Below are 21,381 nucleotides of genomic sequence, written 5' to 3'. Positions count from 1 at the left end.
CAGTTTTTGCGTACATGATTTTTGTCAAAGAGTCTCTAAAAGATCCTAATGTTTCAAATGTGAATGGTAGGAATCAACAAGAGTTAGACTTGCCTAATTTTCTAAAAGGAGTCCAAGATGTGTTCATCGATGATATCCCTATGGACTTACCTCCAAAATGAGGGGATGATGACCATCGCATTGAGCTCCTTCCAGGAAGCTCACCGCCTCACAAGCCTCCTTATTGAATTTCACAAGCTCAACAAGAGGAGATCATGAGGCAAGTACAAGAATTGGTAGACAAAGGGATGGTGAGGCCTATTTCCTCTCCCTTTTGTTCTCCAGTCTTTTTAGTGCAAAAGGAAGATGGTACATATCGTATGCGTGTGGGCTATCGAGCACTAAACCATATCACTATCAAAAACAGATTTCCCATGCCTCAGGTAGAAGATTTGTTTGATAAGCTACAAGGATCTACCTACTTCAGTAGGATTGACCTTAAAAGTGGCTATCATCAAATAAAGATAGTAGATGAAGATATCCTAAAGACCGTGTTTCGCACAACATTTGGTCTTTATGAATATCTAGTCATGCATTTTGGCTTGACTAATGCATTAGCTACATTCAATTGTCTGATGGAGAAGATTTTTAGACCTTACTGCAAATTCACAGTAGTGTTCTTTGATGATATCATCATGCACTCCAAGTCTTTGGAGGAACATAAGCAACATCTCCAAGTGATTTTTCAAGCATCAAGGGAGAACAAGCTTTTTCTCAACCAAAAGAAAAGCGATTTTTTCCTTCAAGAGATTCAATACCTAGGTCATATTATCTCTCAAGATGGTATCTGTATGGATCCATCAAAGTTAGAGGTAATAAAAGAATGGTTTAATCCAAGGAAACTACATGAGCTAAGAAGCTTTATTGGTATGTGTGCATACTATAGATGCTTCATATCAAAATTCTCTCAAATAGCAATACCGATACATGACTTAACTAAGTAGAACTTTAAGTATGTATGGACTGCTAAGGAGCAAAATTCTTTTGATAAGCTTAAAGAAAAACTTACTCCCAACTAGTCCTCATGCTTCCAGATCTCTCAAAGCCATTTGAGGTCCAATGTGATGCTTGTAGTGATTGCCTTGGAGCAGTTTTGCTTCAAGAAGGGCATGCCATAGCATATGAGAGCTGAAGGCTCAATACCGATGAACGAGTCTTGGGCATTTATGAGAAAGAGCTTTTAGCTGTTCTACATGTCCTAGACACATGGAAGCACTACTTATTGGGGACTTCATTTATTCTACGAATCGACCACCAAAGTCTCAAGTTTTTCATCGTGCAAACCAAGCTTTCTGACAAACAAATGAGATGGGCAAAGTTTCTTTCGCAATTTAATTTCCATATTGCTCACATTGTTGCTAAGCACAATCAAGTGGCTGATGCACTTTCACGATGACCAAAAGTTAATGCGGTGTCTATAGCTACTCACAATGATCTATCCTCTATGATAGATGAGTATGGTACTGACTCTGATTTTAGAGACATAATGTCAGCCCTTGCTTTGGGAAAGAAAGAGGAACCATTCACCTTGCAGGATGGTTATCTTCTCCACGGCAATAGGCTATGTGTTACTCATTCCCTTAGTGAGAAAGTTACGTATGAATCCCATGCTCCTCCCTATGCGGGGTATAGAGGTATTCAACCTACTCTTCGAGGAGTAGAGACGTATTTCTATTGTCCTACCGTGAAAGTGGACATACAAGAGTATGTTTCAAAATGTGTAGTGTGCCAAAAGACCAAGTATGATAGAGGGAAGCAACCGGGATTGCTCCAGCCATTGTCTATCCCAAATTCACCATGGGAGAGTATATCCATGGATTTCATCTTTGGATTGCCCAAGTCTATCCATGGGAATACGGGAATATGGACAATAGTCGACATGTTTAGCAAGCAAGCACACTTTATTCCTGTTCAAAAGACTATTAAGGCACACCAAATGGCAACTCTCTTCATATCTCAGATTTTCAAACACCATGGATCACCAACATCCACGTGTCAGATAGAGATCCTAGAATGACTAGTAATTTTTGGAAAGATCTCTTTGAAAATCTAGAAACAAGATTGAATTTCTCTTCGGCCTATCACCCACAATCGGATGGCCAAAGTGAGATAGCCTATCTTACGATACTTGATCTACTCAACACTTATGTTACTGAAGTAGATCAATGCTCACAATGGGAAAAGTACTTACCTCTTGTAGAGTATACCTACAGTAATACTGTACATACTTCTATGGGAAAATCACCTTTTGAGATCATTGAGGAAATACCTAACATTCCCTTGCTACTCAAAGTACATGGGAAGATCTTCGCTGCCGATGAGTATAGCCGTGACGTACATGAATCTTTTCAAAAGATTAAGGAGGCTATATCCATCTCTCAACAAAGGCAAAAAGATGCTGTTGACAAGCACAGAAGGGCCTTAACGTTCAAAGAAAATGATTGGGTCTTGCTTCAATTTCCTAAGGCTCAATTGAGGAAAACCACGGGCAAATATTCTACGGGCTACAAAAGTATTATGCTAAGCTAGCAAAAAGATACTATGGTCCTTTCCAAATTTTGAAGCCTATCAATGAGACGGCCTACCACCTCAAGTTGCCCAACCATTGGCTCATACACAATGCTTTTCATGTGAGCCTACTAAAGCCCTACAAAGGAGAGCCACCAAATGAACCAATTATTGAAGACCCTCCCGAAGTTGAAGACCAAGAAGAGGTGCGACAACCCGAAGCTATCCTTCGACATGAAGACAAGGTACTACGAGACAGTAAGATTATCCGACGGTATCTTATTAAGTTCAAAAATTATCCTTTTGAAGATGCTAGATGGATGCAAGGAATACAACTTAAGCATAGTATGAACCTTGTCAATGCTTACAATGCTACATTAGAGTAAGCAAATGTACAAATTTCTTTTCAATGACCCATGTTTTTGTCTTATAAGACTAGTTCTCTTTTTAATTGTGCACAAATTTAAATAGTATGCATGCTTAGCATCATGTTTGTGATGACGACGTCTCTCAAACACCAAGTAGAATTTGTCACTCTACTTTGGGAGAATGAAATGGACTAAAGAGTAGACATGTTTGTGGCAGCTATGTCTCCCAAGCACCAAATGGATTAGTCATCCATCTTGGAAAGATGTCGTAGGGTAAAAAGGGATCCTCTACCCGCTAAGAAAGATTGACTAATGACAAAGGCTTTATCTCTTCTACCTCATGGTCGAGATGGACGACTATGATTTCAAGAGAGAGGTAATGTCATAAAATCTAATATCTAACCAACCCAAATGATTTTCTCATATTAAACTAATCATTTAATGTGGGAGAATAAACGGGAACAAGAGTTAAGATATAGACATGTGCTTATAGATCTATCTCAACACGGGACCAATGGTAAAGGGGCCCAAATGAGAGATGGTCTATCAAAGAGCAAGGCTAACCAATGGAGCATAAGACCTTAGGGCTAGCTTCATTCAATACCTCCAGTAGTTAGTGTAAAAGTCCTTTGACCTTAGTTAAGCTAGGGCTGAGCTTGAGGTGGGAACCTAGCCCAAGCTTAAGCAAGACTAAGTCGGGGATAAGAGAGTCCCTCATCCGATTGTTTAAGTAGGTTGAAAGAAGCATTCCTATTAGCAAACCTCAATTAGTGAGACCCTCCATTTGTGCTTACAAAATTGGCCCAAAATCCAAGTTAGCAAGAAGCATAGCTTCAATATTTTTACAAGGGAGCATAGCAAGCCTTCCACTTGATTGACACAGGGAGGACTCGAGAGATAAATGGGGAGCTATTGATCATGTGAGTTTGCAGTTAGAGCATCAGAACTTGGGAGGAGGATGAATTAAAGCATGCTCTTAAAAAACAGGTGGGGGAGCTTGCTGGCGTACTCACTCCGGCACAAAGAGCAACTCTGGGTCTCAGCTTGCCAACAGGTCCATCTCGTCCATCTCCACTTCCACGACATGACCAAACTGACGAGCACTTCATTGGTGCTAAGAGTAGGCCATGTGAACATCGGCACCATTGGCCATGTCAACCATGGTAAGACTACACTCACTGCTGCACTAACCATGGTTGCTGCATAGGAGGTTGGTAGCACTCCCAAAAGATATGACCAAATGGATGTTGCAGCTAAAGAATGAGCAAGAGGAATCACACTGGGCAAAAATTTCTTGAAATAGTGATATTTTATCTTGCGATGCACCAAAGATAGAACTCTTACTAGCAGAAGAGCGATTTTCTTGCTTTGACACCAGGGTTATTTCCTCTCGAACTTCTCATGTGCAACTCACACAAGCAGGGGTTTGTTTCTTCATGTGGAGAGCTTATTAACTGCAAAGCCATCGTGAAAGCTCATTTTGCAGAGGGAAGTAAGAAACTCAAACTGCGGGATGAAGGAGAGTAGGAGGAGCATGCATTGCAGAGGGAGCGCTGCTGGTTGTCGAGAGGCATTGAGGCAGAGTCGGAACAATGAGTGAAGCTAATGGCTACCATGGATGGAGTAAGGGTAGGACCCAATTAACAGTAAGCTAGAATGCACTCACCCACAAGGTCTTGCCTCTGTTTGATGAGGAAGGGTCATAAAGGGTGCTACGTAGCAAGTGGTGCTACTAATTTTCATCAAAGCCATTTTTGTGAGAGCAAAAGAGGAGATAGAGAGCCTTAAATTGATATTTCAAAAATAGTAAATTTCAAATTTAAATATTCTTGGGCCTATTTCATTTAATGAAGGAAGACAAAACCTTTACACCTAGCTTATGGGGCTGCTTACACCTACCATTCATGCATAGAGAGACACCTAAAAGATAAACAAATATTTACAATGATAAATATATGTTTTTATTACTTAAAAATAAAACCTAATAATAGCTAAAGTAATCCCTACATTATGCTCTAATACCACTTGTAAGGCTATGGTGGATATACAAATGATGCATTCATAATGAAAAGGATGCTTAATATTACTAAATCTAAATTCATGTATAAAGAGCCTCTTATATAGGCATAGAAAGGGATGTAGCTTCTTGAAACACAACCTGACACATAGGCTTTTAGGTGTCTCACATGCATGAAATATATGGGCTTTCTTACACATGGGTGTCAAGTTGTAAGAGGGGTTTCACACACAAGAGTGGATACTTGGATGAAGATATGGTTTACCTAACAATATTAGTATTGCACATAGTATGAATAATCCTCATAAAGTAATGTTTGTTGATTATGTGAAGATAGAGTTCGTTGGTAGATTCAAAGAGGAGCATATTGAATGTGTCATTGAATCAAGGCCATTTCAAAAGCTGAAGACGTACTATGTGAGGAAGGTCAAGGAGAGGAACATTTGTTGTTGTATCTATCATACACACATAGAGTTTCTTATGATAGGAAATTAGAAAATGAGATTTGCATTGCATACCTCAAATTGTCATGTCAGACAACATGGGAAACAACATGCCATGCAATGAAGGTATGGAGATATATAGTGTGTTCAAAGAAGGATGGATGCCAATGGAATGAGAAGTCCTGCTTGCTAGGGAAATGTAAGCATTGTGGTGTATCCACAATGAATTTTTGTCCATGAGACTTAGATCAGAGTGAATCATGTGTAGTCAAGTGGAAAACATATGAATATGTCATGATGGTGACATCCAAAAATGGAGGAGAGAAGAAAAGAATCAACATGTGAGAACATATGAATATGAATAAGGAGACATGCTGTATAAGGAGAAAGCTCCATCATTAGTAGTTTAAACATCACCTAAAGGTATGCATAACACACAACTTTAGGGCCCAATGGCAACACTCACAATTCAAAGAACGTTTGGCAAACTTTCCAAACAATGTTGTGGTGTTAGTATTAGATTTTTCTGAGAATTACACTTTCCAAATACAAAATGAGGTATAGTCAATTCATTGGTACATTGAACAATATACAATTCTTGTGCATATATGCTAGTGGTAGGAAGAAGGTGAATTGGTAAAGGAGTGTATTTTTTATCATGTCTAATGATAAACACATGACACCTTGTTCAACAGTGCTTGTTATTACACCATGAGTATCTAACGAGAGTAGGAAATTTTTTTACTAGGCATTGGGTGTGGCCTAGTGTAGCCACCTCAAAGTTGAAAGTGAAGTGGCCTTTTTATTTCATCATTAGGAAGAGAATGGGATCTAGGAGGGCCTCTTTATTTGGCAGTTTAAGGGAGTCAAAGCTCTAGTATTAAGAAAGCAATCAAAGGACATCTTTTGAATTCAAACATGCAAAATGGCTAGTTTATTTGAATTCAAATTTTCTCCCCAAAATGAAATTTAAAATCCAGCGAGAAAAACCATATCATGTAGAATATCTATGGAAAGAGCTTAGCGTCTAGATAAAAAATCTATAATCTCCGCTCAAATCAAAGATTGTATGTAGGAGTTATGGAGGGCCAAAAATCATAAAGTTCTCCACTCCCTTTTTGGGGGAAAAAGTGCATGCTTTGACCACTCTTACACCTCTCTTACACACCTACCATTCTTACACACATGGCATACCCCTATTTGTCAGAATGTTAATCACCTCTATAATCTCATGGAAAATAAAGAGGTCCTCATAGACCCCATCCTCTTCCTAATGTAGGCACGTTTGTGTGTGCTCATTTCTTTGTCTATTGATAATTTTTTTTCATTTATTTGTCTAGTAATAGTTGGGGATTTCTAAAGATAGGACTTTCCTGATGGCTATCTCATGTAGGTATTTGACCATGACACAAGTATGCATGAAATACACCACAAAAGGGTGAGCATGATGGAGCTGGAGTGGTTGTGAAGCCTACACCCACAGCCAAGCAATTGAAGGTGAATGTAGCAAAGCTTCAAAATGTAGAAGATGCTACAGACTATCTTGCATCATCCTTGACTAGCACTCATAAGGCAAGGAAGAGGTTTGTGTTGGTAAAGGCTAAAGATGTGAACCAAAAAACAAATTGCAACACTGGAAAGGGTGCACAAACATCCATTCAATTTATGGTTTTTTCAAAAAATACCCAACACAGGTTCTCTTTAGGTCTCTCTCTTGATTTTATGAAATTTTCATGATGAGGACTGGGATCAAAGCACAAATCTTAAGTATAGTTAACCATGGCAACTAAAGAAGCTCATACCAATTACGACAAAGCAACACAACTAAGAGTTTGCACCAAGAGTAAGTTGTCTTCCATGCAATGCATTGTTGGTTTATCTTCTGGAGGCTGGTGACAATTTTGCAATCCGTGTAGAAGAGGGGAATGAAGAAATTGTACCATACTATGTGATAATGTGTGACAAGTTGAAGCATAAACTGATTGCCCCATTACAAGATGGCCGGGGTAATCTTTTTTATTTTGGGGAGGAAGTAATCAGTGGTGTGTACTATCAAAAGATCCCATCAAGGAAAGTGAGCTATACTCTCCTACAAGAGGGACCCAAAGACATTGTTCTACCTTCAAGTGTCATATACATCATGTTCCCAATGCCTTAGACTGCATATAAAGTGAAGGGACAAATAATAAATAAAATGTGTTCCACCCAAAGAAGATGCAAGAATAATTGAAAACTTGAGAATGTAGAAACTAAAATATCAGTGAAGTAGCAAAATTTGGAATGTGGAACAAGCAATTTGTAACCAACAATTTTGTATTACCTATTTGTACAATGTGAAATGTAGTTTTCCTAATTATCTTTTCGCATCAATTGCACCAAGTGTCCTCTTCTCTTGTGAATTGATCACATATATTGTCAATTTCTCAAGTCAAATATATACAATGTACACAATATGATAAGTCCTATCTACAAAGCATCATCAATCATTTACAATTGCTCGACACTTCAAACCTACACGTCATAACATGTAGAGAGTAAAACATAAGAAATTGTCACTTTTTCTCTTTTGCAAATTTCACCTTGTAACCAAAATGAGATGTGTTTCATTATATGTGAATACAAAAAAGGGATTTGCAAAAAAGTGTGTTATATTATATGTATATAGGGCTTTACAAAAAGATGTGTATACTCTTCTATGTGGAAACTACCACAATGGTTTGTCCTTTTGCTCGATACTCCTAACATTTCCTTGAGCCTATCTTGGACCATTGTCAGCAGGTCCAAGATTCATGGGGTGAACCCTTTGTAGGCAATAGTCAAGGGTTTTACAAATACTTTTGATATAACGGATTGCAAAACAGGGTGCTTCCAAATCAAGTCCCCAAAGGATAGTATCTCTTACGACCTGCATGGGTTTTGGATTGTACCTTTGCAACCATTGTCATCCTGAACCTTGGGGTGTTCACTAGGTAAAATTTTCTATCGTGTGCATTCACCAAAATGGATTTTAATTACCCCTCTTGTACACATGTTTCTATAAATTTACAAGAAATTCAAATCCCTTCTATTGAACTCACGTGCTATGTTATATATACTTTAGTGAGCTCCCCAGGTCCTAAACCAATCATATTGCTAGAGTCTCCATTGTATGAAAAAGATGAGATGCATGTAAACTAATGGTTCAACTACCCCTTCTATGGAGTGTCAATCATCAACAATGTTCGCGTAGGGTCATAAGGGTACCCCAAATCATTTAGAGCAGTAAATGGCTTTAGATGTAGAAGTTCGTCCTGCCGTTTTGGGTGGTGGACACCACTCCATTGAACACACATGGACTGGAACATGTGAAACTCCCAGTCAATAGCACACCATTCTTTTGAGCTTCGTTATTGATAACGTCAGCAAGGGGAGACCCATTCTTATTCATCAGTGACAACCAAGTTCCCAATAAAAATTCTTTACCAACTTACTTCAAGAACTTTTGCCAATCAGGTCGTAAAGAAACCACATGGTTTCCCATTCTATACAATTTTGTTTTGTGTAAAGTGAGAGTATACTTGAAGAACCATCTTTTCAATGAGACTCCATTAAGGTCTAGAATTAGGAGCCTAGTTGGTGGAGGTTGACATACAATACCTGCTCACATAAGAGTAGTAGATTAATAAACACGATGAAACTAATAAAATATGAACATGGAAAATTGAAAAAATTGGAGAAAAAGTCTTCATTAAAATTGGCTGCATATACAAATATGGGGTCTACATCTTTTTCATTTTCCTTATCACCACCTTGGCTACTCTACTCTTTTGGTGAAAGGAAAACATGATACTAAGGAGAAGGTCATCGTGCACTTTAGATGATCTTATGATGCTCTATTTCTCTCACAATATCATCCACCACAGCATCCAAGCTTGATTCTCCTATGACAATGGTAGAGGCACCAATACAACCAAAAACCAAGACATCATCGATAAACAATGTCAAGCCAATTCCAAATTTTACATTGCCTCTGGTAAGTTACAGTCTACTTACATTCTATTGCATGAACTTTTGCTTTACCCTCCTCCCTGGAAGGCCCTTCACATTCACCCGCCTACGTAGCAAGTGGCTCTTCTCCAACTCCTTTGTTGCTTGCCCTATAGTTGAAACCAACTTTGTCACATCTTCTCCCTCCTCAGTTGCCATTATTTCAACCTGGTTGGAGTCCTTGTCCTGCACGTGTTTCCCCTCCCTTGCCAGGTTGCTACCCTCATCTACAACTTTGGCAACTTCCATTGACACCGTGATACTATTCAATATTTGTACCGCTTTGGCTTCACCTTCATGTTCGCCTAAAGCCATTAGTTCTAAAAAACTAACATAAACTACGACTCCATTATTTTAACAAAATCATCTACAAGATGGAGTCTTTGGTTTCTCAATTCATGAGTGCTTTGAAGACTTCATATGATCATTCAGCTTACGACTCCATTATTTTAACAAAATCATCTAGAAGATGGAGTCTGTGGTTTCTCAATTCATGAGTGCTTTGGGGACTTCATATGATCATTCAGCTTACGCTTCACCTTAGCCCCTTGTATGCTTTGTAACAAGAATTGGAGCAATAAATTGTGGTGACCTTTGGCATGATGAATCTTGGCTTTCCTCAATTACTTTTTTTTTTGGCAAAGGTGTGGCATGCTTGATAGCTCTTTGATCCTCTGTACTCTTGGTGTTTGCACCAACCTTCCTGTTATGTGATAACACAATAGACAATTTCACCTCCTTGCTTTGCTACTTCACCTTCCTCAATGTGTCATCTTCCTCATATGAAGTGTCATCATCTTCCATCAAATCATCTTTGGACACACCCTTTAAGGGAATGATCTTCACATCCTTCAACATGTATGTTTCCAAGCCATTGAAGGAAGTTATGCTCGCTTTCTTCACTCTAGAATCCACAGAAGCTCTCTTTGCAAGAATGGATAGCTTCCCTGTAACCAAAGAGAGTGGAAAATTCTAGAAAGCACAAAAAATGTATTTATAGATCTACAAGAGTGAACTTAAAAACAAATGGATGTGAAATCATTAGCTACAAACAATACGCTATATAGAGTACTTTATTAAATACTAAAATAGTCTAACATGACTATACTAAAGCAGATCTACCATGCATTGTACCATTTCTATTTTTTAGTTCTTATACTAAACACAACCTCAAGATACTAAGATTATTATACTTAATGATCATTTTATGAGTAACATACAAAGAGTACTATACTAATTCTACTAACTATATTGAGCATTACTGAGGTCTGCCTAGTCATTGTAGTATTACTATTTCAAAATAGTATACTAGAAACCACAAAAGTCTATTAGGAATATATGTAGCTATATTAGAGTTTTAATTAGTATGTATCATTTATGGAATGATCATTTTTCAATGAGTATTGTCGTTCATTGTAGCATTGATATTCCAAAGTACTATGCAATAAAATGGTCTACTTGGAGTAGTATACTGTTAATTGAGATGTACCATTCATTGACGTGCTTCCTAAGTACTACAATGAGTTAAGGATACTATACTAAGAGGTCTAAACACTAGAATGGTACTACCCTAACACTAGAATAGTGCACTTGCAGTACTATACTAAATGAGATCTACAATGCATTATTGCATTACTTTATAATTCTATACTAAACACTACATAAGGATACTATGAATACTATTATACATGCCCTATAGTATTGTTATTCAAGAGAACTATATAACATACTAAAGTAAGATAATGTAAGTACTATCTAAAATAGGTCCAACATGCACTATAACAATAGTATTGGGTATAGCAATAATATTATAGAGTACTAGGTTGCACACTAATTTAGGCCTCTAAGTGCACTATGGTAAACAAGGTCCTATTTTACTAAATGTGGTATATATGGTAGTGCCAATAATTATATTTCAAAAATACAAGGTCCTATTGTACTAAATGTGGTATATATTGTACTGGTAGTACTTATAATTCAATCCTGATTTGCTAGCCTAGAAAATGGATGAGGCGAAGGAGACAGAGCTCTCTCTACATCAGCACATGGGCTCCAAGACACACATTGAAATAAAATCTTGAAATTGAAAAAACTTTAAGTGAAACTAAGCCTGGTGAGGAGGGATGTAGGGTTTTCAATCGTCTGCAAGAATAGAAACAAGGGAACATCGAGGACCTCAAAGCAATTGGTTGTGACATTCCAATATCTGAACAAGTAAATAGGAGATGCTAGCAAATGCGCCTTTCATTGGAGTCTAAAAGGAAATTGGTTGTGACATTCCAATATCTGAACAAGTAAATAGGAGATGCTAGCAAATGCGCCTTTCATTGGAGTCTAAAAGGAAATTGTACATGTCATGTCATAGCAAACTATCTACCTTCGCAACAACGAAGATAGCTTGAACAAAGTCCATTTTCTTCGACCTGCACCCATTGAGCAACCAATCATGGTACAATCCCTCAAAGTGGAAGTTAGGAGGTAAGGCTACACTCTTTTTCCTTTTCCCTTATCTCAAACTCTTTGCAAGGTCTTATTTTCAATTTTTATGCTTGCTTTTGTAGATGTGCATATTGTGGCTTGGGTTTTGACATTTATACGCTAGATCTTGGGGTTGTGCCCTGTCTTCACTCATACCCTATGTTTTGCACTTCATTTTCATTTTGAGAGAGTAGTTCTTGTCATGAGCCCATGTATGAGGCGAAAGAAATCCCAACTAGTTGGATTTTTGCAATTCCAAGGCCATCTACAAACATCAATTGTAGCAGCATCATGTAAATTCACTAATGACACCCTGCATTCAATTTTTTCATTAATCCCATAGTAATTACAAATTATTTACTCAAGCTACTAATTAGGGTTTGATGTACTCTTGTGTATAGCTTCTCAGAAAAGTCACTCCAATCCACGTACTCCCCATGCTTGACAGTAGAAAATGCATGAGCCAAGGTTTCTCCCACCTCATTGTTGATCACTACTTTGATATGATAAATCTTCATGTAGAAAGTTTATGAACTCCTCTTTCCATTCCTCTCTTAGCCCATTAATGTGGTACCCTCACCGACTCACCTTGTCAGCACACCCCCATGTTTTAGCCAGCCATAGACGAAGTTTTGAACAAAATTCACGCTTCATCGTTGAAAAATAAGAGAACTTCTTTTTGATAGGTAAATCTGGTGAAGAAAGACATAGTTCCCTTTAGTGATGAACTTAAACTTTTATTGCCCCTTGGGCTCATCCTGTTTTTATGTCCTTTGGAGACATCATCTTACATGAGAATTAAGCGCGCGTGCATGTGTGCGCACGCACACACACACACACACACACACACACACACACACACATTCACAATGGTGCATGCAAACATACTCTACACACTTAAATACAAACAATGCATTCAACGGTGTAAATAAGCTTCAAAAAGCTTACCTTTCAAAAACGCATGTCTATAGCTCTCCAGGTAGAGTGTCCAAGTAGAGATTCAGTAGAGTGTCTGATTGCGTGTGGAGAATTCCAGAGTGTCCAAGTAGAGAGTTGGGGTTGTCTAGGAGATTTCCTTGTGTGTGGATAATGCGGTAAACTTTGAAATGTCTTGCGAGAGAGAGAGAGAGAGAGAGAGAGAGAGAGAGAGAGAGAGAGAGAGAGAGAGTCCGTCGCATTGGTTGCATGGATACCCAAATTAGAAATGAGTGGTTGACATGCTTGAATCGTTTTCATTATGAAATGAATAAGCATACAAGGTAGGGTTTAGTACTAACAATGGCCAATAATATGTACACCCTAATGTACCTACATCCCCATGTTAGCGAACTTCTATTACTATTGACATCTACTAACTGTCAATTTCTTCAATTTTGCGAGGTTTGGACAATGAATAGACTCTATACAAATACCAAATACGCTTCCGTTGAACGTAGCATATTGAACAATGACTAATATGTGAATCCTTACAAAATGTCATGACATGGTGTGGAACAATTTTAATCTTCAATCATGCACACTCATTTTCTCAAAAGTGTCTTTTTGAGGAGATTCTTAAAAGGTTAGGTTGAAAGAACATTATTTTACAAAAACCCATGTACATTGACACTGTAATATGACATAAAATTGAAATATGCTAATTAAGTTTGAGGATGCACTATATTGTACATATGTATAGTGGATCATATATCACTAGAAAGTTGTAACAAGGAATCCATGTGCCCATTTTGTAAGCATAAAACTGTAAGGTTACTATGACAAAATGCAAAGCCATTTTTAAATCAATGATCACTTACAAGTCCAAAATGTCGCCTCATTGTGTACATTAGTGGTAGCATATATAGAGCATGGACAATTATGGAAGCAATTATATGCTTTGAACAAATGCAACCCTAGGAAGCCTCTACAGATGATCTCCTTTCTGCATGTAATGTGAGAGACACATGATTGAAAAGGCTAAGCTACGTGTATGAAGGTTCTAAAAATAGAACAGTTGGTGTTGCCCCTTATTGGCAATGCCTTGGTTTAATGTTATGTCAAGTGTGGCCTTATAGTTAGCAATGTAGTAATGGAGGAACAACCTATCATAGAGAGATGTTGTTGCACTAAATTGAACTAAATCTAATTTAGGAATGCCTATAAATTGAATTGAACTACTTAACTATTTCCTACAGAGTAATCATGACATACTAGTTTTTGCCACAAGACTTGCCACCCACTTTCATGCTTCAAATATAACAAGTGCCAAATCATTGCATTTGAAGAAAAAGCTCCAAAATTTGTGTCAAACTTGGGGGTGTGATCACTTTTGACCCAACATTCACTACCTTACTCTCCATAGGAGGCTTACGCTTTCCCAACATATGCATACTTTATTTGACACATTTTCGAGTTTTCTACTCTATACGGTACAAACATCGGGGTTCCATGAGTACTTGCAAGATCTTTGAGATTGTCCTATAGGGCCATAATGGAAAGTTCACATAATCAACAACATACTGGGCACATATTCTTGAAGGATTCAGGATATTCAAATGAGGGGTCCCATGGAAGTATATAAATTGGCGATCGATTGAGGTATAGCGGGCTCTTTGCCATTACGTTTATAGCTATTGAAGGGTCGCTTAAACGCACTATGAAGGACCACCACTTTGCCATGATTAAGGACAACAAAGGAGGAACAAAAAAGTTTTCTTGCCTGAGCTTTGCAAAGAAAGCCAAGAATCGAGGTATCAACCCCAAAAGGCAAATCTCAAAAATCTTAAAAGAGGGTGGATCGCAATTTGGTTTTAATTATATATCTTTTGGCACGTGCCCGGAGAGGGGAGGGGGAGGGGGTTGTTTACCTAAATCCCATGGGTTCTTTAATGAAGACCCCGTCATGGGATCAAGGGCGAAGAACCACACGCACATGGTGCGAGTTTACCCAAAGGTGTCTGCGTTTACTTTTTCTGTCTTGGTTGCTTCTGTCCGACAAAATTCACATTATAATACTAAAAATGGGGCCTTGTGTCGTTAGGCCGGCGTGCTGCAAAAGCCTAGGAGGTGGATTCGAATCTCTGAAATCGTAAAATCCCGGTTAGAATTTGAGCTTGCCTTCAAGAAAACCGGGAGATTTACACAAGTTTTAGTGCAAATACCGGCAAAATCTTCAAATTTTGACCTGAAAACAGGGAGAATTTCAAGTTTGCCCCTGAATGTATTTTTCACAGAGGGTACCCCCAAAAGTCAGAAAAGCATGCGTCTGATCCAGCTTCCCTTGAGGAGCTTCCATTCACGTCGGAAATCTCCTATTGTGCACCAATCTCATGCTCTCTTGTAGGTAATTATGATTGCAAAAGACTGTTAACAAAAACCTGCAGAAACTTTGATGTCTTATTCCTGCAGGACCAATCAATAATAAATACATAGCAATCGATTGTCTCTACTGACTGTCTCAGTTGTTTCAGCTACATCTTCTGAATTCTGGATAGCGGTTACCATTTGAAAGGGCATTCTGTCGTAACCAATAAATGTTAAATACATATACCAAGGAGTGATATCCATAATCACTCACCTCAGAGCCATGTTGAATACAACAATGCCCATTCAGGTCACAAGCAGGCATACACAAGCCAAGCTCCAAGAGCCCCGGACAAAACTCCCATGACAAGCCTCATATTTGCATCCTGCTGCTTGACTTCCAATATTGGTTATTGAGCCAAGCAGAATCAGCCACCACTGATAACCCATCTTGATTACGGTGCCACGAAAATAGGGCATGAGTACGATTCATTATATCAAGTAACCCATGCCCAAAGCTAGCTTCCCGGAATGCAGAGTATTCTGGCTGTGGCTCCATATAACTAAAAGGAAACGAAAAAAAGCAAAAAACAAACACGACTCATGAGTTTTCCATACAGCTATACATTTTACTCAACATAAAACCACATCATGTGCATCCAGAAGGCTGGAAAGGTACTTACGGTACAGCCAAGCCCTCTACATTGCCTCCGTCTCCAATGACAACATAAGTAGGCGCATCTTCATTGAAAATGGGTTGGCAGGCATCGTTTGTTAAATTGAAAAGGACGTTTGACACGGGATGCTGTAGTTCCACCAGATATCAAACAGAAGTTGAAAATGGCTAAGTCCAATAAAAAATGCAGCAACCTTCAAACACAACAACGTACCGATCGCTCATAGGCATGTACATGACCAGCAAAGACAATATCAACCTTGTACTCTACAAACCAGGCTTCAAAGACGCTCCTCATTGCTTCCCCTTCAAGATAATGGTGACAGTTGCTGTTGTACAATGGTACATGCATCATGACGATTAGCCAGGGAGTCTTTGTTCGATCAACTTTCAATAACTCTGCTTTGAGCCATTGGTACTGAGGACTATATGTTACTGCATACTTGCAAGTAGCACAAGTAAGAGCTAAGACACGCTGACGCAGGCAATCAACAAGTAGAACAAGCCTAGAGTACTATCCTCACCAAACGAGGAGTATGAAGACAGAGAGATGATGTAAGCTGGGCCCCTCTGAATTGCATACCAAAGGGGAGACGTACTTTGCGATGCCATGTAAGGAGTCTGTAATCGATGCATGTAAGACTTAAACTCGTTGAATTCTCCCTGCACAACACATAGTTCCAGTTAACATTGAAAACCCATGAACAACGGAATTGCACAAGTGATGGGGAAAGTTTTCGCTCACAAAGGTTGGACCAGATTCAATATCATGATTGCCAGGAGTCCAAAGCCATGGCTGGTAGGCAGCACTACGCTCAATGAAACGTCCCCATGTATCCCATCTATTATTGTCGTAAAATGGATACTTATCCGCATAAGAACAGTCACCAACAAGAAGAACGGTTTGGCCTTTACTCTGTACATAATGCTCCACCGTAGCGTTGGAGTCGGCTGTCTGTCCAAGATCACCTGGAAAGAAGTAATGCATCAAAAAATGTTTTATCCATGAAATCAGATCCCCTTATAAATGGCAACCCACCTATCAATCCAAAAGTGTAGGGCATGTCAGGCCCACATTCCGGAGGCGTGGTGAATGAAAACTCGCGCATTACATTTCCCTCTCCAAGCTTGTAATAATATGTTGTATTATACTGGTTGCATACTCCATCCAGTCAATAAGAATCATAAGTCTCTGTTGCCTCATTCTTCAAGACCAGCAAATTAAAGAGGCACAAGCTGCTTTGGCAGAACTCACATAAGTAGTATACCTCTAGATTATCTAGCGTGCAATGATGTATAAAACCAGAAGTATAGTTATAAGCTGTGTATGTTGTTGTCAACTCTGCCATTGCTGTTAAGGAATAATTCTCTTTGTCTGTACCATAGTAAACGTTTGGAGATTCAACTTCATAAGGTGTTATCCATGAGACAATTACTGCTTTGCCGAAATAGTCGCCTTGTGTGATATGTACCTTTTAGCCAAAACGAGTCATGAGAAGAGTCAAAAAAATACACAAAGCTGAACTGCGGAGACTTATCAGAGTCTCATATGTCTTTACTGGAGCACCACATTCAACATGCTTATAGCCATTCTCACTCAAGACTGAAACGTATGAAGCACAGCAAGCCTCAAAAGCGCTATGGCTATGACTGATACTTGTTGTCTATGCTTGAAATGTATGGTGATGTTGGAACTGGCATGACTATCGGATGCCCCATCAGTTGGTTGAAGTTTCAAAGGAATTCAACCCACTGTGTAGAAGTTCCTTGTAAATTTGCACCATTCCGGTCTTATTTTATAAACATTTCTCGCTCCTCTCCTATAGTGAGAGCCATAACTTATGGGAGGTTTGGAAAGAATTTGATTAGCAAGGATTATACTAGCACACAATCAGAAACCCTGGCAGGTAACAAGCTAAGTCATAAACATTGACAGTCTAGTAATTGAGTCTTCCCATTCTTGAACACAGGGTATCTGGGCAAAAGACCGGGCACACACAGATTTTACTCCATCATCTGCGTCAAACAAGGGGCCTTAAAGCTTACCAACTGCCCCATTTCTTGCATACATACATGCCCTGCTTATCAAAGCTAGCCTTTATTAAACATCCTTTATCTGCTCATACTAGAAATTGTCTTCCACTGTAAAGATGAAGCTCAATGTATCAAAGCTAATATCAAGATTTACTCCATGGAAAAAATTAAATTGGAGATGGACTTTAACTCTTCCTGTGAAAGGTCAGAGAGACAACAAAAGCAAGCAGAGAAGAGAAGGGCACCTGCTGAGGGGCATTGAAGCCAGGAGGGACTTGGAAGACATCAGCGTCCAGTGGCATGTCGACAGAGGCCTCGAGAGAACGAACATAGAGGCTGGTATGGCTGCCGCTAATCGCCCATGGAGCGCCTGAGGAGGTGTGGATATGCCAGCAGCTCCAAATCAACAGCAACGTCGACACCACAAAGGAAGCAGCAACAGCGGCGCTGCATCTTGCCATGATACGCCAAGCTTCACTTTAATTCGCCAAGAGGTTGTAAACCATGCCCAAAAACCCGGAGAGAGAGAGAGAGAGACGCAAAGAACTTCTGGCATATATCCTGGCTGAAATAGCGGATCCAAAAAGAAAAGCGCGCGCGCTTGACAAAGTTGAAAGCTCAGGGATATTCCTACGGAAACGGATCTCTTTAATTTTAGTAAGATGCCTGGAAAGTTCAAACGCATGGAAATTACAGCAGGGTCGGTCTCGTGCGGGGTTAGCCAGGGGGAATCTATGGCTCAAATTTGGGGGCACGAAGCGGTTTTGATCTCAGCCGTCCGATCGCATGGTGGACTAGGGGTGAACTTGGGGCAAAAGTGGTGCCCCTAGTTCACCCTCCTCGTGGGGGTGTGGGTCGAACCCAAGACCTTTCGGTTGTCACACGAATGCCCTACTACCACGCTAGCGTACGTCGTTGCCCATGTTGGCATGGCACACAATCACGCCCTACTTTACCCACCCCTAGTTCACCCTTAGTTCACCCCTAGTTCACCGGATGATCCGACAACAAAGATTAAAGCCGCCTCCCCCCTCCAAATTTAGGCCATGGATCCCCTTTGAGCCCTACGTCTTGCCTCTAGACTCGTCTTGCGCACATGTAACCTGAGAGCAATAGTTGTTCATGTGAGAGGAACCCCACCCCAAGAGCGAAATTCTCTGAGACGCGACGACAAACTACATCCCTAGTCCTACTTTTAAGGGCATGTTCAAACTGCATGTAATCTCTTTCATCCATCTTCGTTTTTTGGCTCTCTGTCATTCACACTAGCACCTCTGCCAGCGGATACAAAACAGTGGATCACTGCCAGACTGTTTTGACAGCTACAACCACTCAAGGGCTAGTAACATTCAGAGTATCCGTGGTGAAAAGAATCTTGGAGAGACAATCACATTTTGAATGTTGCGGCTCATTTCATAATACATGTGCAAACCCTTTCAAAGCATAGTGTGTAACATTCAATGGCCTAGTAACTTGTGTGTAGCGGAAAATAGCATAAACATAGTGAGCATTTCATTATAATAGATTCCTAATGAGCATAGCAAGAGTGCTTGGATGGAGAGAGCACAAAAAGCATAACACCTAGTTAGATAGGCATGAACAATACTTCAAAAGAGAGAAAAATTAAGCTATTGAAAACAGTTGAGGACTGGATTTACATGGAGCCGTCCCCCCTCCAAAAGGCTTTGTACTATAGGTTTCCCCCATCAAGAGAGACATTTTAGAATACAATACTTTGTGTTCCTTCAATAACTTGCTGGTGCAATGAAGATGTAAGCTTCAAGCACCATGCACACACTTATAAAACACAACATCAATTTCCTCACGGTCTCAGACCCAAGACCTCACACACCTTCGAAGATGGTGAGAGCTAGCGGGGTATGAGAGTAGCTTGAGAGGAAGAAGGAGTATTCTTACGAGAAAGAAGTATATCTCCTCACATAATCACTCATAAAAGCTTAGCATAGCTTAGTAATTAGCATGGTAGAAGAAATAAGCATGCATTGAAGCTTGGCTCTTGGTTGGATTTGCATCACAAAGCCAAGAGTTGTTGGTGTAGGCCTCCCTTCTCACAAGCTTGGAGTAGATGATGAGCTTTCCATTAAATCTTGACAGGGAGAGAGAGTCTTCTTCGCTTCCCACATGAGATTGTGTGAGTGTGTGTGTGATAGTGCCTTGCCAAAATCAGCCCCCCCTCTCTCTTGGTCAACCCCTCATGATTTTTACTCATGCTGGCACCCCATTTGACCCTGCAAAGCTTATCCAATGATAATTTAAGAAGCATAAGTGATAGCCTTGTGACATGTGTCCCCTTTCCCCTTTTGTGAGAGCTTTAGGTATTTATTAATGCAATTAAACTCTCATTGGATCCCTTAGTCTTCTGGCCAATAGGAATCAGGCAAGCCATTGGGCTGTTGAATGCTCATTGGACCCCTTGGGAGACTGTCCAATAGTCTTTTGGAAAGCTTAATTTCTATTGGTCTTTTATCAAGTGTTTTTAAATGAATTAAACTAAATATACTCTAGCTTAATTCTCATTGGTCCACCTCTATGGCCATCCAATAGGAATTGAATGCATCTTGGGGGCAACTGGGCTAGGGGACTGACATGTGTCCCCTATTCCCTTTGTGTAAAAGGAGCTTGCTAGAGTGTGTGTGTGTGTGTTTCTCTCTCATCCCCTACAAGAAAGGCTCGCCTCCTCCAAGATAGGGATGTGGGAAGACTGTCTTCCCACAAGCACCCAATTTGCCCTATGTTTTGACCATTGGACCTAACCTTTGAATTTTGGCACCTTAGCATTTTGGAAGTCTGAAAGGGTTGAACCTTAGGGTCTTTGAAGCCCATTGTTTGCACATTTCTCTTTTGCAGATGGCCCCCCCTTTGGATCCCTGTTTTCCCTCCTTTGGATCCTTACTGTTACCGGTCTGCCAGCTTAACCAATATTGTAGCTTTTTCTCCCTTGGTACTTCCCCATATTAAATGATCAGTTTAACATGAGAAAATCATTTAGAAGAATTAGATATTAGTTATTATGACATTACCTCTCTCTTGAAATTATAGTCGCCCTCAACTATGGGGTAGAGAAGATAAAGCCTATTCATTAGTCCTTTTTCTAGCGGGTAGAGGATCCCTATCTTACCCTACGGCATCGTTCCAGAATGGATGACTAATCCATTTGGCGCTTGAGAGCCTAAGCTGCCACAAGCATGTTTGCGCATTAGTCCTATCAATCTTCCATAGTAGAGTGACAAGCTCTACTTGGTGTTTGGAAGACGTCGTCTCTGCAAACTTGATCATAAGCATGGATACTACTTAACATTTGTCCACAATAAAGAAAAAGAGAGTCTTGTAAGACAAAAACTTTGTTCATTTTAAACATTTGTACATTTGCTTACTCTAGCGAAGCATTTGTACATTGCTTACTCTAGGGAAGCATTTTAAGCAACACGGTTTAGATTATCCTTTAATTGTACGCCTTGCATCCATCTAGCATCTTCAAAAGGATAGTTC

At 39.7% G+C, this 21,381-nt stretch overlaps 2 protein-coding genes across 2 annotated transcripts; both read right to left on the bottom strand.

Annotated features, from left to right (window-relative positions):
* Positions 1-9,152: 9,152 nt before the first annotated feature.
* Positions 9,153-10,385, bottom strand: LOC147428892 (uncharacterized). The gene has a single exon (XM_086495753.1). The coding sequence runs from the start codon at positions 9,714-9,716 to the stop codon at positions 9,411-9,413; it is 306 nt and encodes a 101-aa protein (XP_086351879.1). The 5' UTR covers positions 9,717-10,385; the 3' UTR covers positions 9,153-9,410.
* A 4,813-nt stretch (positions 10,386-15,198) lies between these two features.
* LOC147428891 (purple acid phosphatase 2-like) lies at positions 15,199-18,428 on the bottom strand. The gene is made up of 8 exons (XM_086494923.1): positions 18,117-18,428; positions 17,106-17,309; positions 16,877-16,988; positions 16,583-16,806; positions 16,362-16,500; positions 16,052-16,272; positions 15,845-15,966; positions 15,199-15,724 (listed from the first exon to the last, which is right to left on the bottom strand). The coding sequence occupies exons 1-8, from the start codon at positions 18,330-18,332 to the stop codon at positions 15,535-15,537; spliced, it is 1,428 nt and encodes a 475-aa protein (XP_086351049.1). The 5' UTR covers positions 18,333-18,428; the 3' UTR covers positions 15,199-15,534.
* Between the last annotated feature and the right edge of the window lie 2,953 nt (positions 18,429-21,381).

This window comes from Adiantum capillus-veneris, chromosome 22 (assembly GCF_014529385.1).
Source record: "Adiantum capillus-veneris isolate H3 chromosome 22, ASM1452938v2, whole genome shotgun sequence".
Taxonomy (NCBI): domain Eukaryota; kingdom Viridiplantae; phylum Streptophyta; class Polypodiopsida; order Polypodiales; family Pteridaceae; genus Adiantum; species Adiantum capillus-veneris.
The sequence above is the reverse complement of the archived record's forward strand: the minus strand, read 5'-3'. Positions and strand labels throughout refer to the sequence as shown.